At 55.4% G+C, this 17417-nt stretch overlaps 2 protein-coding genes and 1 non-coding gene across 6 annotated transcripts in view; 1 reads left to right on the forward strand and 2 right to left on the reverse strand.

Annotated features, from left to right (window-relative positions):
- Positions 1-8934, forward strand: part of NELFA (negative elongation factor complex member A) — a 38674-nt gene extending 29740 nt beyond the window's left edge. Inside the window, exons 4-11 of one of the 2 annotated variants that reach the window (XM_023206781.1) lie at positions 3820-3909; positions 5291-5421; positions 5510-5579; positions 5833-5921; positions 6791-6902; positions 7567-7832; positions 7985-8084; positions 8182-8934. In XM_023206781.1, the coding sequence (XP_023062549.1) occupies positions 3820-3909; positions 5291-5421; positions 5510-5579; positions 5833-5921; positions 6791-6902; positions 7567-7832; positions 7985-8084; positions 8182-8366 (1043 nt within the window). In that variant the 3' untranslated portion in view covers positions 8367-8934. The remainder of the gene's footprint in view (positions 1-3819; positions 3910-5290; positions 5422-5509; positions 5580-5832; positions 5922-6790; positions 6903-7566; positions 7833-7984; positions 8085-8181) is intronic. The other variant, XM_023206782.1, reaches the window with a different exon arrangement.
- A 504-nt stretch (positions 8935-9438) lies between these two features.
- The window catches only part of NSD2 (nuclear receptor binding SET domain protein 2), a 114701-nt gene continuing 106722 nt past the window's right edge, over positions 9439-17417 (reverse strand). For 2 of the 3 annotated variants that reach the window (XM_023206777.1, XM_023206778.1), the window contains 4 exons: positions 16721-16862; positions 16236-16342; positions 14935-15139; positions 11834-12991 (listed from right to left, as the gene is read on the reverse strand). In XM_023206777.1, the coding sequence (XP_023062545.1) occupies positions 12720-12991; positions 14935-15139; positions 16236-16342; positions 16721-16862 (726 nt within the window). In that variant the 3' untranslated portion in view covers positions 11834-12719. Of the gene's footprint in view, positions 12992-14934; positions 15140-16235; positions 16343-16720; positions 16863-17417 lie in introns of all 3 variants that reach the window. The other variant, XM_023206776.2, reaches the window with a different exon arrangement.
- Positions 16963-17087, reverse strand: LOC111539194. The gene has a single exon (XR_002730608.1).

Consider the following 17417-nt stretch of genomic DNA (forward strand, 5'->3'; position numbering starts at 1 on the left):
GATTTTGTATTAGAGTTAAGCGGTCTGTAGTAAGTGAGCGCGTCGTAGGAGTGATCTCAATACCTAAATATATGACACATTGTTGTGCGAGTTGAGCTTTCTGTTTGGATATTCGGTAACCTTTGGATCCTAGATGATTAAGGAGGATCGCAGTGTCTAAAAGAGAGTCCTGTCCCGTGGGACTACAGAGTAAAAGGTCATCTACATATTGGAGAATTTTACTATTGGTAAGAGGACAGGAGGCTAAATCTTTTGCTAGGGCCTGCCCAAAGAAAGGGGGGCTGTCTCGGAACCCTTGGGGAAGCACTGTCCATGTCATTTGGGTGGAGGTATGGGTGTCTGGGTCTTCCCATGTAAAAGCAAAAAGAAACTGACAATCTGGGTGCAGGGGAATAGTGAAAAGTGCATCTTTTAGATCCAGTACAGTAAAGTGTGTTGTATTAGGTGGAATGAGAGAAAGAAGGGTAAGGGGTTGGGAACTACCGGACGGGTGGGACAAACAGCTTCGTTGATAAGACAAAGATCCTGCACTAACCGAAAAGTTCCATCTGCCTTCTTTACAGGTAGGATTGGGGTGTTACAGGGAGAATGAATGGGGATGAGGATGTGTTGGCTGAGTAACCTAGTAATGATTGGTTTTAGTCCTCGTAAGTGCTGTGGAGAGAGAGAGAACTGTGGGCGGGTTGGAAACTGAGATGGTTTCTTAAGTTTTATAAGTATTGGCGGATGATGGTCCGCCACGACAGGAGTGGAGGTGTCCCACACTTGGGGGTCGATAGGAATGGGGAAATCGGGGAAAGGGTTAGTAGGATTGTTGGAGTCATTTGAGTTAGTCAATACTAGAAGCAGATGGCGGGTGGGGTGGGGGGCGCTAGTAGGGATGGAGATACAGGCTTTCAGTTGACTTAAAACATCTCGGCCCAGTAGGGCAGTGGGGCATGAGGGGATAATGAGGAACGAGTGCGCAAAATAGTTGTTGGCCAGGCAGCAATTAAGGGGTGGGGTTTTTCGAGGGCTGGACAGGGAGCCATTGACTCCTACAACAGAAATATTGGAGGGAAGGCTAGGCCCTTCGAAAGACGGCAAAACAGAGTAGGTAGCCCCGCTGTCAATTAAAAAATTAATTGTCTTACCTGCTACCAGGAGAGTTACCTGCGGCTCGGCGAGGGTGATGGGGGTCCCCGAGTCCCGGCACCTTCAGTCGCCATCCAGATGTAAGAGCTGGAAGGAGCTCCCAGGGTCCTGAGAAGGGACATCACGTTGAGGTGCCATGCCCATTCTCAGGGTGGGGCAGTCAGACTTCCAGTGCCCTTCTTCATGGCATGCTGGACAAGGAGTTGTTGGCAGACGAGGGTTAGGACACTTTTTAGCCCAGTGTCCAGCTATTCCGCACTTGTAGCATGGCCGCACTGGCTCAGGCGGTTGGGGACTCTGGGGACATCTATTAGCCCAATGCCCTGGGTTACTGCATTTATAGCAAGCCCCTTTTATTGTCTTTGAGCCTCCGGGGGTTTTGCACTCCAGTTTTGGGTTACGGCTAAGCTGCAAAGCAGCAACTAAGGCTTGAGTCTGGAGCTGTACCTTCTGCTTTAGGTGGGCCTGTCGTTGGGCCTCAGCCGTTTCCTCCCTTGAATTATAGACCTTGAAAGCCAACTTGACTAGGTCTTGAATAGGAGTTTGAGGTCCATCCTCTGCCTTTTGGAGTTTTTTCCGAATATCCGAGGCAGATTGTGAAATAAAATATGATGCTAGAATAGTGGCCCTGGCTGGGGAAGCTGGGTCTAACCGAGTGTATTGAATTAAAGCCTCGGTTAGCCTGTTTAAAAATGTGGCAGGGTTCTCATCTGGACCTTGAATAATTTCTTTTAGTTTATTAAAATTTACTACCTTATTTGAGGCCGCCTGCATACCAGCCAGAAGACATTGAGTCATAATATCTCGTCTTCAGCGGCCTGGCTGGCCTACTTGATAGTTCCAGTCTGGGTCTATAGAGGGGACTGCTTGTTCCCCTAGTGGGAAGGCAGGGTCTGTTAAGTGTAATTGATTGGCATGCTGCCTGGCGGCCACTAGGATGCGCTCCTGCTCCTCAGGGTTTAGAGTAGAGGTAAGAATAACCTGGAGATCATGCCAGGTTAAATCGTAGGCCTGGCAAAGGTATCTAAATTCTTTGGTATAAATTGTAGGGTTGGCAGAAAAATCTCCTAAGCGTTTTTCAATCTTTGAAAGATCTGCTAGTGAGAAGGGAACATGAACTCTACACCCTCAGCTCCGGCCACCTCACGCAAGGGTGCTAAGACCGCAGGGGGGTTGGATAGGGTGGGAGTAGGAGCGGGGGCAGTTAGGCAATCTTTAGAGCAGGTATGGGCAGAGATAGGCAAGCTAAGATGACCAGGCGGAAGTGCTGAGGGGTCGGAGGGAAGTGTAGCCTCAACAATGGTGGGAGAGGCTGAGGAGGGAGGCGGGACAACCACGAGAGTGGGAGGGGGAGGTGGAGCTGAAAGAGGAGGTGGGGCCGAAGCGGGAAGGGGAGGTGGAGTATACGGCGGGAGTGGAAGGGAGAGAGGGGAAGTAAGGTCTTCGGGCAACTCACACGGGAAAGATGACTCCTCTTTTACGGACTTTGTTAGGCCTGCGTCCTTAGCCAACATGACTTGAGCCAAGGAACACTGGCTACACAGGTCCGGACAAGAACGCAAGGCCCAAAATCCTTGTATATAATTAATTTTGGACCACTTGCCTAAGCGTTGACAAAAACTACTGAGATCGGTTAAAATGTTACGGTCTAGAGTGCCCTCAGGCGGCCATTGAGACTGATTGTCTAAATTATATTGTGGCCACGCCACAGTGGAGAGGAACACCAGTCGCTTTCGTCTGAGATCTTGTTCTAATTGCAAAGTTTTGAGGTTTTTTAGAAGACACCCTAAAGGGGAGTCTCTAGGTATTTTGGATTGGGGGTTTCCCATTGCCTTCCTCTCGCCAATAGGCGGAAACGGAAACCGAACTCTACCTGGCTACAAAGCGTCCTTTGGAGCCACCAGAGACCGGTGAGAGGCTCCTGGAGCCGGAATGGAGATTACCTCCAGGCGGATGTCTCCGTCCTGGACGGGTCTCCCATGGAACGGAATGGAGTTCCTTTGGGCAGAGGTCTCTGCCTTTGGGAACTTCCCTGGGTCACCTGGTGACCGGGAAAAAAGCCTTGGGCCTGCGCAGGACTTCTGGCCAAGGAATATGAGAGGGAGGCAAAAGGTACTCACCCCTAGGAGACTTGGAGGTGGGGAAAGCGATGTCCAGGTCCTGGTCCCTCTGGGGTGTGGAAGGAGGAGGCTCCTCGGACCTTGGGGGGCCCCTGAGGAGGGGTCTCCTCCTGGGTTTTGGCACCAGCTGATTTGCTTTAATGCAACCCCCAGAGCAAATGCCAGAGAAAAGGCAAGTAGGCAAGGCAAAAAAACTTTATTTACAAGCCAATGTGAGGGAGGGGCGAGGCTCACCGGTCTCCGGCGGTGGAGGCCGAGGAAGTCGCTGGGTGTTCTCCGAGGAGGTTCCTGGGTCCGGCGCACAAGGAGGGGCCGAGGAAGTTCGCGCGCTCGCCCACCGGGAGCGGCTTTTATGTCCTGGGGCCGGAAGTGGGAGGGCAGTGGGCGGGACATAGGCAGGGCGGTAGGCGTGGCTAGGCGGGTTCCGGTTCTTCTCCGTAGGAGGTCGGGTTGCGCCTGCCCAGTCCACCGGTGTCTTTCCCTGGCGCGGGAAAGTTGATGGTGAAGAACCCGGAACTGTGCCATCTTGCTTCCATTTGTCCAAACAGTGACCTCTTCCTTCCAGCCACGGAGACCGCCCAGCAGCTGAAGCGGAGCGCCGGGGTGCCCTTCCACGCCAAGGGCCGGGGGCTGCTGCGTAAGATGGACACCACCAGTAAGGCCCCCACCCCAGTGCCGCGAGCCTTGCTTTTAGGGCAGAGCTAAGGGCTTGACCTAGAGACTGGGCTCCCTGTTGGGGAGGTGGTGCATGTGAATGACCCGCAGGCAGCAGGGTTGGGAGCGCCTGGGAAAGCAAAGGCGCCCAGGCAGTTGCACCAGTTTCTCCCCTTGGGGAGCGCCCTGAGAGGATGCGTGGGTGCTGAGACAGGAAGGCCGGGATCGGATGGGAGGACAGCATTGGCCCCTGCTTCTCTGCTGTCAGCAGCGCGGCTTTCGGCCTTCCCGGCTCGGGCTCTCGGCCCCAAGTGCTGCTCTTGGGTTCCCAGGCGGCTTTGCGGGGAGGGCGTGGCCGTGCCCCTGCACCCTCCATCTGCCCTTCCTGATTGGTGCTCTCAGGGCTGGGCGTGAGCTTCAGCAGAAGGGACCCTGGTCACAGGACTACGGCGTGCCTCCCGGGAACCATGGCAGGGAATACTCACCCCAGCGGGTGCTGGATAGTGACCTGGGGGCCAGAGGGCAGGACAGGTGTCGTCCTGTGCTGAGACAGCTGGGTAAACTTGCAGATGGGTGAGGCTGAAAGGGCAGCCTTGCAGGCACCCTCCATGCAGCCCCCGGACCAGCCTGGCTTAGTTTATTTGGGCTCCCATCATTCCACAGCGTTCACATGGGACCTAGTAGAAGGCAGGCCTCTTGGGTCTGCTGACTGTTGTCCCTGCATCGGGGGGCCATCCCCAGGTCACGTTCCTGCCCACCGCAGCCAAGGTTCCACCTTCCTCTCCTCTGCCCTGCCTGGAGCAGACCCTTGTCTTCCACCCCAACCAGGCATCCCAGGGCTGGGGCTGCACCTGCTGTCCCAGGGAGGGTGGGCCAGCTGTTGTGCAGTGTGTCCAGCCTGTCCCAGTGTGCTACCGCACGGTCCGCCGGGCACCCTCTCTCTGGGCCTGGCACCATGAGAGCCATGCGTGCCCTGGAGGGTGTGTGTGGGCACTGGTGGGTAATGGCGTAGGCCTCAGGAGCATCCTTGGGACAGGACAAGGCTCGGGAGGGCAGTCCTCGAGCCCAGGCGCCTGGCTTCGCGCCCCTGCCTGTGGAGGCACAGGAAGGAGCCAGAGCTCAGCCCCCCGCGCTGGTGAGAGACTCCACTGGGTGAGATCCTGTGGCCGGGCTGGGGTGCCGCTGTCTTTGTTTGGTGTCTTGGCCAAGTGTGAGGCTGTGGCTCCCGGCACTCCCATGCTCCCTGAGGTCTGGGATTCTGGGGGTCCTCCCTGCTGCCCGCCCGGGGTTTGGCCCTTGCCCACTGCAGCGCTAGCCTAGAAGGGGTGGGGGACGTTTGCCGGTCACTGCTGCTGGCCCTGACAGTTGCTGTCATCCTCCAGCCCCACTCAAAGGCATCCCGAAGCAGGCGCCCTTCAGAAGCCCCACGGCGCCCAGCGTCTTCAGCCCCACGGGGAACCGGACCCCCATCCCGCCTTCCAGGACGCTGCTGAGGAAAGAACGGGGTGTGAAGGTGGGCCTGTCCCCCAGCTCCTGTGGCGCCCCGAGGCCTGCTGTGCCCTGGTGCTGTCACTAAGGCAGGACTGTGCTTGTCTTGGCAGCTGCTGGACATCTCGGAGCTGGATATGGTCGGCGCTGGCCGAGAGGCGAAGAGGAGAAGGAAGACTCTGGGTGGGGACTGGGGCCTGCGTGGAGGTGGCAGTGGGGGTCCCTGCGGGCCCTGCCCAGGTGGGGTGGGGCGTGTGTCCACGCTCAGCGGGCAGGGCTGTGCCCCTGCGAGGCTCCTTTTCCGTGGGTGGGCACCTGCTTTTCTCCTCGCTCCTTGGCAGCCTCTCCTGGGAAGCTGTTTGCTTTCCTGCTGCTGCCCCGAGCTGAGCCTGCAGACGCACCTGGGCGCTGGTGAGGACGCCTGTTTTGTCCACAGATGCGGAGGTGGTGGAGAAGCCAGCCAAGGAGGAAACCGTGGTGGAGAACGCCACCCCGGACTACGCGGCTGGCCTGGTGTCCACACAGGTAGGGCTCAGGGCCGCACCCCACGTCTGGCACCGCTGCAGGTGCTCCCTTGTTCCGATTGTGGCCACTCTAGTGTGTTCTATTAGATAATATATATGTGTGTGTACATATGTGTGTGGTTTGTATTTATGCATATATATATATACACATATATATATATATATGAGTGGCAGTGTGGGCTGTGCCCTGACATGGGCATCCAACTCAGGCTCAGAGCGGGAACCTGCCCCACACTTGCTGGATGGGCTGCTGGGGGAGTCCTCCTCACCCCTGTGCCTCAGTGTCCCCTGTGAGGCAGGACTGGTGGTACCTGCCTTGCAGGTGGCCATGAATGGGCACAGGACAGGCCTGTGGGGGTGCTGGGTGGTCAGAGGCCTCGGTGTCCTGGAGTTCAGGCCCTGCCTGCAGGTAGGAGGCAACCATGGGGCGCAGCAGGTGCACAGAGAGGCTACAGTGGGTCGTCTGAGGCCAGGGCCTGGAGGAGGCCACACTGCAGGGTCACTTTGGGATAATAAGCTCCTTTCTTCCTGTCGCTGCGTGTTTCTGGGTTTCTTGACATGAGCATCTTTCCTATCAATGCTTCGTGGTAAGAAAAAACATCACTTCTTCTGTCCTCAGAGATGGGCAGTTTGGGCTCCCCAACCCCTCCCCTCTCCTACACAGGAGCCGCTCAGTCCCCAACTTTGCTGGGGCACCAGGAGCCAGGGGTCCCTTTGCCCGGCCCAGGGAGCTCTGGAGAGCGGCCCCCGCCTTCCTGCTGTAGCTCGGGGGCTACAGCCTGTGGCGGTGGAGCTCCAGGTCGGGCCGTGAGTTAGCACATGCTGGAAGCATGGCCTCTTCTGGGAGAAACCTTAAACTCTGTGTTCCAGAAACTTGGGTCCCTGAACAGTGAGCCTGCGCTGCCCTCCACGAGCTACCTTCCCTCCACGCCCAGCGTGGTTCCCGCCTCCTCCTACATCCCCAGCTCCGAGACGCCCCCAGGTGAGTCTGCTGGCCCCAGTCTGGAACCAGCTGAGCTGCCCACCAGGACGCGGCCTTGCCCATGGGCGCTGCCAGGGCTGCGGTTCCCACTGTTGCATCTCTGTCGTCCCCTCCCCGAGGCAGATGCCCTGCTTGTCAGCTTGAGCTCCACGACACAAACCAGCTGCTTTGCCCTGCCCTGCCCGTCCTGGGCACAGACAGCTGCCCCAGGACACCGCAGGAAGGGGATGGGGCTGGCAAGGGTCTTCTGCCAGGTGACCCAGCTGTTGTTGCTGGGTAGGCGGGAGGGGAGCCGAGGGCCATCCCCCCCGGATGGAGGGCACTGCCAGGCTCACAGCACCTCAGGCCAGGTCCTGGGCCCTAGGGGCTTGAGGTCGGCCTTCCTCTCGTCCCACCAGTGCCTGTGGTATGGGGACCCGCTGCAGGCCAGCAGCTGGCCAGAGTCCAGACATGTTATCTGCGGGTCTGGAAAGGCCTGAGACCACTGGCCTTGCTCCTCTGACTGGGGCTCCTGGGCCTGTGCCCTGGCTGGGGGCCACAGGGAGTTCTCGTCAGAGGGTAGCAGGACAGAGAAGGGGAGCTGAGCCTGTCACCTCCCGGAGCACTAGGGTTTGGGAACAGGGTAGGGGTCCAGACCCCTCACCAGGCCCCGGTCTACCTGCAGCCCCGTCCTCCCGAGAAGCCAGCCGCCCACCAGAGGAGCCCAGCACCCCGAGCCCCACGCTGCCAGCGCAGTTCAAGCAACGGGCACCCATGTACAACAGCGGCCTGAGCCCTGCCACACCCACGCCTGCAGCGCCCACCTCGCCTCTCACACCCGCCACACCTCCGGCTGTCGCCCCTACCACTCAGACACCCCCGGTTGCCATGGTGGCCCCGCAGACCCAGGCCCCTGCCCAGCAGCAGCCTAAGAAGAACCTGTCCCTCACGGTAGGTGTACCCTGGCGGGGCCCACAGGCCACCAGGTAGGTGGTATGGCCCTGGTCACCTGCTGTGGCATGGGGGTACCACAGTGCCTGCAGGGGGATGCAGGAGGTAGTCCTGGTGGGGCCTTGGCACCCACACCCCTCTCTCCCTTGTAGAGAGAGCAGATGTTCGCTGCCCAGGAGATGTTCAAGACGGCCAACAAAGTGACACGGCCCGAGAAGGCCCTCATCCTGGGCTTCATGGCCGGCTCCCGAGGTGTGTTCATTAGGCAGGGCCTGGGGGTGCACCGGGCTGGGTGGGGGGCGGGCTCTTTGGCCCCAGACACCCACCCAGCAGCTCCTGCTCTCTGCAGAGAACCCATGCCAGGAGCAGGGGGACGTGATCCAGATCAAGCTGAGCGAGCACACGGAGGACCTGCCCAAGGCGGATGGCCAGGGCAGCACAACCATGCTGGTGGACACAGTGTTCGAGATGAACTATGCCACGGGTCAGTGGACGCGCTTCAAGAAGTACAAGCCCATGACCAACGTGTCCTAGGGCCACCTGCCTCACAGCTGGCCCTCACTTGGGGGCTCCAAGGGACGATGGCTTTGCCGGCTTAAAGTAACCAGACAGCGGACACCTGGCCCACAGGTCCCCCAGCCACCGCCCTGCTGCTGACCCAGCCTGTTTTAAGTTCTGGATGCATTTCTCTGGGGTGTTTTGGGCTTATTTTTAAAATTTTAATATGGGTTCCTTTTTGTGTGATTTAAGACACTTTTTGGACTCAACGTTACATTTTTGAATGTAGTAAATTAACCAAAAAAGTTACAACTTCCTAATTTTAGTGACAGCTCTGCCTGTTAGACTCTTACTTTTTAAAATCTTTTCTATTTTCCTCGCTGGGGCAGTGCCCTTGGCACGGTGGTACTGGGAGTGGGGCAGGGACACCTGACCACACCAGTGTGTGGGAGACGGCAGGCCTTGTCCCCGGCCAGTGCCTGCCTGGGAGTTTTGTATTCATCTTTTGTACAGTTGTGGACATTTAAGACAGTATTTGGGTACCTATTTTCATTGTAAAACTATCTGAACCATTAAAGTTTAGCTTTTCTAAAGAAAGCCACCATAGCTGTGTTTGGGGCCAGCTTGTCCTCCCTGCTCCAAGGACCCAGTCCCTCCCTAGGCGGCCGTCAGGATGGGGTGGTCCGGGGCTGGGGGCTTCCTAGGACACCCTGGCCCACAGGGTGAGGAACAGGTAGGGTCAGCCCTCGGGGCGCTCCCTTGACTTGGCTGCGGGCCTGGGGACCACCTGGCTCAGTCGACTGCAGGGCTGCGGGACAGCAGTGGTTCCTTCTCTCCAGACCATTTCGCCTTTAATGGGAATTTGGGAAGCAAATTATTTCTGAAAGAAGAAAGCATTTTTCCAAAGTCAGTTACACCTATTTCCAGTATTTGTTATACTTCCCAAGATGGCACTGCCTCTCCCCAGCGGGTCAGGTCAAAGGCAAAAATGACATGGTCAGGACAGGGAGCCCCACCCATCGGAGGCATCAGCGCCACGCCCAATGCTCTGCAAGTCAAAGTAACTGGAAATAAAAAATCAAACACTCCCATGTAAAATAAGTTAAGAAAAAAAGCCTTTAAAATGTTTTTAATACAAAAATACTCATACACAATTTTCCAAACACAGCTTTCCATTTTAAATGCTATTTTCCCCCAACTGGCAAGTCTCAAATCTCTATTTCAGTACATCCCCCCCAAAAGTGAATTTCAAGTTTTTAAGTCTAACTATCAAACCTGGTGACAGCACCCAGTATTCCTAAAAGGAATCTGACCGTATATTGTATGAAGTTTAGACACCAATAGGCACATTGAAGTTTGTATTTAACTTCTGACAGGGCATTTCACACCTCAACAGGGTCTGGTGAGGCCATGACACCCCATGGACACAGCATTTTACTCTACTGACTAACAGTCATCAACTACACTCATAGGATCAAGATATTTGGCAACTGACAGTCATTTGCATTAACTTGAATTATAAAACATTTAATTCTTGAAAATAAGGTAGTTCTGGAAGATGGGCACTGCGCACACCGGGGTTTAGACGTCAAGACAAACACCACGAAGGGGACCCAGACAGCCGCGGACGGGTGTCCCCGAAAGAAAGGCTGGCCTGAGGACGGACAGCTGGGTTCTCACTTCAGGTGCCTGAAGAGTTTCCCCCACAGGTGACCACGTTTTAAGCTGCCCAATCGAACACATGCCCTGTGAGCACACGCAGGTGGGTATGGGTTTAGGTGCAGATCTTGGTTTCGGATGCCAAGGAATCCTGAGGGATTGGGGCAGTTTTTGTGTTTTGCTTCACATTAATGACAAAGAATTGAAGCCGATGATCCGGAAGCCACGGCATCCTCATAACAAAGCTGGGCAGGGCCGAGAGCCAACCACACCCACAGTCACAGCTGGGGGCCTGGTCGGCGGCAGTGGAGAGAAGCCCTGCAAGCTCAGGGCTGCTACCCCAAAGCCTGGCTCCACCAAGTTATCAACGGGTATTCTAGAGACATTCAAAGTTAGTGTTATTTGCTCATTAGTTTAACAGGTTTTGGAAAGGGGGAGGAACCATATTTAAAATTTTTGCAGTATTTCCTTCAGAAAGATCATAAAATAATTTGGAAGTATTATCAAAGCGATTAAAAGTCACAATATTTCACTACTGTCAAACACAAAAATAAGTTAATATCTGCTCCCCAAAAGTGCACTGCAAAGCCGATTCTGATGTTTTGACGTAAGCATTATTAGTCCCTTAGCTGCCGGAAAGGATTTTTCGGGCAAATGACAGCAGGGTCCTGGAGCCTTAGACTCTATAAAGACCAGGGCCATACGTGTATGTGGGGACACTGCCCGGCCTGTCCCTATAACAACCTTCCAAGTTAGGGCATAAGGAGCATAAATCTATGAGCCGATCCAGTATTTTCTTAGGACAATTTGAGAGAAGTTAGAGTCTGAACTGGAAAGCACTCCCACCCCATCTTAACCAGCGAGTGCATCTCAGAGGCCACGGCCACACGAGCAAGTCAGTGGCCTCTCAGCTCGTTTCCCCTGGCTCCTCTGTGTAGTTAACTTTGCTGCGGACTGTGATGGGAGAAGGGACAGCCACCAGTCAGTGCAACTTCCAGTCAGTGCTCAGGGAGGCGTGGGACCCTGTAGGCCACACACCCCAAACCCCACGCTTACAGGTCACAAAACCACAAGAGTAGCCAGTCTCAGGTCCAAAGACACTGCGGTTTACCAAGGCATAAAAGATGCCACAGAAAATGAACGGGAGCCTCAGCAGCAGTTTTCAAGGGGAGTTTTGTAAACTTCTCTGTAATATGGATGTGTCCTCCGTAGGTTATTTTAAGAAAAGGCCATAAAAAAGCACCTGCTGCTGAATGTTCTCTCCCTCCTCCCTCCCAGACAAGCAGCCCCTCAGGGCACGTGGACAGAGGCACACACCGTGCCCCCTTCTCAGGGTGCTCCAAACTTCCCAGGGTCGAGGGTCCCTCAAGAAAGAACCAATTCTTACAACATAAGTAGTACTCAGATAGGTCTCACTTTGTAGAACTGGACCTTTTAAAAACTAAAGTGAAACCTCACAGGAAAGTGGGTGTCAGACCTGGCCTATACCAGTGCCCATGACACACGGGCGAGGCACGCACACCTGCCAGGCAGGCCTCCACCCCCACGACCACACCTCTCAGTGGGTGCCCTGGCGGAGGGCGACTGTGATCAGCAGTCTGCGTCTTCCATCAGCAGATCCAGAGTGCTGAGATGGAAGCCGCTCTGGGTGGCAGGAGGGCTAGACTCTGGGTCTCTCTTTAGACCCATGTGCTGTGGTCCCTGGGGCCTGCAGCGCCCTGCGGGGCTCCCTAAGTTGTCACTTCCTGTGCTCTAAGCGGACTGTGGTCTCAGGCCCTGCAGAAGTCACTCCTTTTGCCATGGAACTCAGGGTCGCATCAGTAAAGACACATTTCAGTCGGTGGTGATTTGTGAAATAGGTTTAGCAAAAATATATTGAGAATAAAAATCAGAAACTGGTAAAGAAAAGCCAAATGAAAAAAATATACAAAGTTCTCCCCCAAATGTTGATTAAGAACCTAGCGAGTTCAGAAGATAGGCCCAGGTGAGACGTGGCCCAACCCGGCCAGGCCTCGAAAGTGCTCCGCGGGAACTACACGTTGAAGTGGACGTGTTATTGGCATTTCATTCAAATCCATGAGGAGAAAAAACTACGGGAGGAAATCTTACAACACCATTGCTGCCACCACCTGCGTGGCCAGCTTCTCACTAGGATGGAAAAGAAGCATTTCTGAGGAACAATTCACATTAGTACAAAAAAATCATACAGCCATTTCCAAAGAGCAGAGTAATGATCACAATGGCGGTTTCGAGGAATCCAGGGTCAGTACTCACACGGGCCTTACCTGGCCTCTCCTGAGTGGCGACGGCGCTGAAAGCAGAAGCAGAGCAACGCGAAGCCGAGTTTCTAGCGACCCTCGGGAAAAGCCTACGCTACACATTTCAGAGGAGATTAAAACATTCCATATGCCAATTAACTTTAACCTAAAAAAATAAGAGTGGGAGGGAACCTTGACATTCTGAGAAATTCAAGTGTGGCGGTAACGCTGAGGAGTGAGGCTGTTTGTCCAGGAACGCTGAGCTGGGCTCAGACGGTCATCAGTGCAGACGCAGCAGACGCTGCTGAGGATGGCTCAGTGGTGGGGAGGCGCTCCCTCCCAAGGAGGCCTGTACGTCTGTGTCCTGGCGGCTCGAGCTGGGTCCTCTGGGCCAGTTCATGCTCGCCCTCTCCCGCAGGCAGGGCCGGCCGCCCTACACCGCCCGTGGATCCGGCCAAGCTGCCGCCTGGCGCTATTTGCCCTCCGTGACTCTCCGCCAGCCCCTCCGCCGCCGCCTCTTCCCCTTTGGCTTCCCTGGCTCTGGCGGGGGCTTCTCAGTCTTGGCGCTTCTGACCGATGCCGCCCCTAAGTCATGCTCACAGCAGTAGGACCGCCCGTCCGGGGTGCAGCTGAAGGCTGTCCCGTCCTGGTGCTCCTTACAGAATGAATTGGGGCAGAAGTGGCAAAATGAAGTTGAAGGTTTGCCACACACGTCACAATGATGCCAAGGACATTCCCACTTCCCTGCAACAGAACACAAGAGATGAGCACACAGAAGTGATGGAATCACAACTTTACATTCTCATAGTTGAAGATGACTTACGACTGTCAGGTCAAGTGAACACAAATTAAAACAGTGCTGGCTCCAGCTAACAGGATGGGCAGACAAACTGTCTCCACTGCAGTCCGGGCGGGCTCCCTGGCAGGGCCTGTTGACTTCACAGTACCTGCCAGGCCCCTAAGGACCACCTGTTAACGTCTCTTTATGTTTCAGCAACTGAGAGAGGAGCTGTGCTGGGTGCGGGAGTGTCCCCCGGCCCCGCGTGGACAGGCAGGGGCTGCTTTGCTCATTTTCATGCGACCTGCCCTCTCCCAAGGGACTGATTTTCAACTTGGGTATTCATCTTTCTGGCATGACTCTGTAAAGGCTCTGTCAGGTTACGGACCACCCTCTCACACCCATGGCCAACACTTTTCTCTATCGTGTGTCATCTTTACCATACAACAATGTTTTTTACACAAATATCTGAATTCTTTTTTTTGAGATGGAGTCTAGCTCTGTCGCCCAGGCTGGAGAGCAGTGGCACGATCTTGGCTCACTGCAGCCTCTGTCTCTCCCGTTCAAGCGATTCTGCCTCAGCCTTCCAAGTAGCCAGGATTACAGGCGCCCGCCAGCACGACCAGCTAATTTTTGTATGTTTAGAAAGATTGGGTTTCACCATGTTGGCCAGGCTGCTCTCAAACTCCTGGCCTCAAGTGATCCACCCACCTTGGCCTCCCCAAAGTGCTGGGTTTAGAGGCATGAGCCACCATGCCTGGCCTGGATTTTCTTTTTGTAGTTTTTTTGGTTTGGGATGGAGTCTTGCTCTGTCACCCAGGCTGGAGTGCAATGGCACTATCTCGGCTCTCTGCAATCTCGGCTCACTGCCACCTCCACCTCCCGGGTTCAAGCATTTCTCCTGCCTCAGCCTCCCGAATAGCTGGGATTACAGGTGCGTGCCATCACACCAGTCTAATTTTTGTATTTTTAGTAGAGACAGGGTTTCACCATGTTGGTCAGGCTGGTCTCGAACTCCTGACCTCAGGTGATCTGCTCACCTTGGCCTCCCAAAGTGCTGGGATTACAGGCGTGAGCCACCGCACCCGGCCTCTTTTTGGTTTCTTGTTTTGGGCAAGGGCCTTTTAATTTTTCTTCTGTGATTCCATAGTCATGAGCCCCATGGCGACACACTGCAAGATTGTAACGGAGGCGGCTGCACCCTTAGGTGTGAGCCATGATGTTTGTGCAGCACCAGAGTCATCTCACGACCCATTTCTCAGACTGTCTCATCACCAAGTGGAACAAGACGCTACTGTTTTCCCACTGGCGCCTGTCATCTCTGAAATGCGTGGTGCTGGAAGGTGGAGCCCACTCTACTTTCCTTCAAACGGAGCCAGATGTGCAGCTCGTCAACCAGCGGTGCCTCCTGGTGCACAGGTGTCTCTGGGGACAGCCTGCCCTGCGCATCCAGGACAGGGGCTCTGGGCCCCTCCATTCCCAGTGTAGTGCAGCCAGGCCAGACCCCTCTGAGCTGTCAGGGAGACGCAGGTGCTGGGGCTGCTGTAGAGGCCTTTCTCCTAGGAGGGGCTTTAGTTCCCAGGGCCGCCTCCTTCCTGGCCGCCCCGCTCCCACAGCACGGATGAGAGCCCCAATGCTGCAGCTGGGCCTCGGGCTGCCTGAATCCCTCCTGGAGGTTCCAGGGGCTACCCCGTCACCACATATCTTCTCTGCTCGATGCAGAGATCTAGAATGTGCGGCTGGTGGAACAAAGGCTCTGCCACCCTGGATCAGGGCCTTTGCTGCATGAGTGCCTGATGCGCCTGCACCCAGATGAGGCCTGGTCAGCAGGAAAAGTGGCAGCAGGAGCCACCATCAGGAGCCTGCCACACAGACACAGCCCCAAGCCACCATGAGGCTGCACACCCACCGAAGGGCCGCTTGCCAAGGCCCAGGCAGGACAGGTGGTAGGCCTTGGTGCAGAACTTGCGGTCACACAGCACCAGCTGCCCACCATCGCCACAGCGGAAGCACTCGTCCTCCGACTGCCTCTTCCCTTCCCCTTTTGCTCTGCGCCGCCTGGTTTTCTTCTTGGTCTTTTTGCCCTTTTCCTCTGAAGAAAGGGTCGTTGAGGTCTAGAGTCAAGAATTAAGCACAGATCACAGGAAAGAATTACACAGGCTGAAGCAAACAGAAAGAGAGGGCAGAAGAGCAAGTTACAATCCGGAAACTTCAGAGATCTCTGCAGGTGCCCAACACGAAGAGGGGGGGAGAGGAGTGTCCTCCCCGTGCTCCCCAGACATCCTTAGACTCACTCAACTCAGCGTGAAAAAGCTGAACAAAGACTACGACTAGAGTGAGCTTTGTTGGAAGCCTGCAATGATGCATCTCAGCAGACACGCAGCTCCAGGATCTGCTGATGGGACCCACGAGCAAAGGAGGCCACCACAGGCATAACAGTTCCTGCCCACCACCCGGGGTCTCCCCACTGGGAAATTCCACGGGAACGTGGACACAGGCGGGTGGCAGTGACCTGAGGGCAGTGACCATCCTCAGCAACAAGGCTGAGGACAGGGCCTCACAAATGCCCTGAGCTCAGGGCCGAGCTGGTGCCACTGTCAGGCTTTCAGGCCCAGGTTCTACACAGCACAGGGAAGGGGTGCAAGAGTGCCCCCCCCCCCCAAATCTCTGTCCTTCCTGGAACCTTGGAAGGTGACTGTATTTGGAAATAGGGTCATTGTCAATGAGATCTGTTAAGATGGGGTCACACAGTAGTAGGGCAGGCCCTAAGTCAACAGGACCAGTGCTCTTATAAGAAGGTCAAGTCAACAGTCATGTTCGCAGGGAGAACAGTTGGGCAGTGCTGCCACAAGCCAAGGAGCGGCAAGGGCTGTGGCCGCCACCAGGAACGGGAGACAGGCCTGGGAAGGAGCCTCCTGAGGAGGCTTCGGAGGGCGCACAGCCCTGCCCACACCCTGACTTCAGACTTCTGGCCCCCAGAACTGAGAAACACTCTCAGTGAGGAACTCTTAACAACTGGCCTTTGTTGAGAGGCACTGTTGTGCCCTGCTTGGGGAGCCATCCTCCCCAGCCCACAGCAGGGACCTCGCTCCCACCTGTCCAGCAACAAGCCAGCCTGGAGGAGGCCACTGTTCACGGTGAGGCACATGTCTCCAGGGGTGCAAGATGCCAACACAGAGCCTGGGCGGAAGGAGGGCATCACAGCCTTACCTTTGGTCTATCCCCGAGGAATCCACTGCAATTGGAGGCTCCACACCGACAGACCGTTTTTTCATTGCCCAAACAATCGAGGTTGTAGTTAAAAGTCAGCTCCGTCCCTGGGAGAAGAGAAGACAGACACCAAATTGGAAACACCTGCCTTTCTCTTCAAACGCTAAGGGGCATTGACCTAAGTATATTAGGTCAACAAAAATACTCTATTATTTTCATATCTGTACTGGCTTGATCCATGGCCTTTCAATTTTGTTTGGTAAAAGACATTCAAACCAAAAGAGACTCCACATTAGCACCCACCTCCCCCAGAGCCTTTCCAGTCCAGCCCCACGCAGCTCGCAGCAATGGCCACTCTGCCCCCATAGCCAGAGCCCCACACAGGGTTTGGAGCTTGTACCTGCAGGAACGCCGCAGACGGCAAACAGACCCACGCGAGTGTCCCCATAGCCAGGAGCCCCACACAGGGTCCCCAGAGCTTGTACCTGCAGGAATGTCGCAGACGGCAAACAGGCCCACACGAGTGTCCCCATTCACTGTCCACTTGAGGGTCTCGCAGTTGGGCTGGCAGCTGTGATTCATAAATCGAGAGTAGTTTCCTTTGGGGCCAGCGTCAATTATACGGTCCTGGAAAGTCAAGCGATATATGAGATCAAGTGTTAGCAATCGTGTTATTTTTAAAGGGAATTTTCACCATCATAAGGCACATTGAACAAGTTGTGTTCCTTGTTGTACTGAAAACCGTGGTGTCCCGTGTCCACTGAGACAGGACACCCCCAAACCAGTCCTATTTCTCTTGCTCACAGAGGACAGGTCAGGACCACATGGAAAGGACCGAGCCTTTGTGAGCGCCCAGAAGGGCAGGACAGGGAGCCGGAGCTCCCAGCATCCTCCATGATGGCAAACAACGGAGCTAAGGTCAACACCAACAGCCTAGCCGAGTGGCACTCAAGGACAAGAACAAGACTCACCCTGGCTGGGTGTGGTGGCTCACACCTGTAATCCCAGCACTTTGGGAGGCTGAGGCGGGCAGATCACCTGAGGTCAGGAATTTGAGACCAGACTAGCCAACATGGTGAACCCCCGTCTCTACTAAAAATACAAAAAAAATTAGCTGGGCGTGGTGGTGTGCGCCTATAGTCCCAGCTACTCGGGAGGCTGAGGCAGGAGAATCACTTGAAC

Source organism: Piliocolobus tephrosceles, chromosome 3 (genome assembly GCF_002776525.5).
Source record: "Piliocolobus tephrosceles isolate RC106 chromosome 3, ASM277652v3, whole genome shotgun sequence".
Taxonomy (NCBI): Eukaryota; Metazoa; Chordata; class Mammalia; order Primates; family Cercopithecidae; genus Piliocolobus; species Piliocolobus tephrosceles.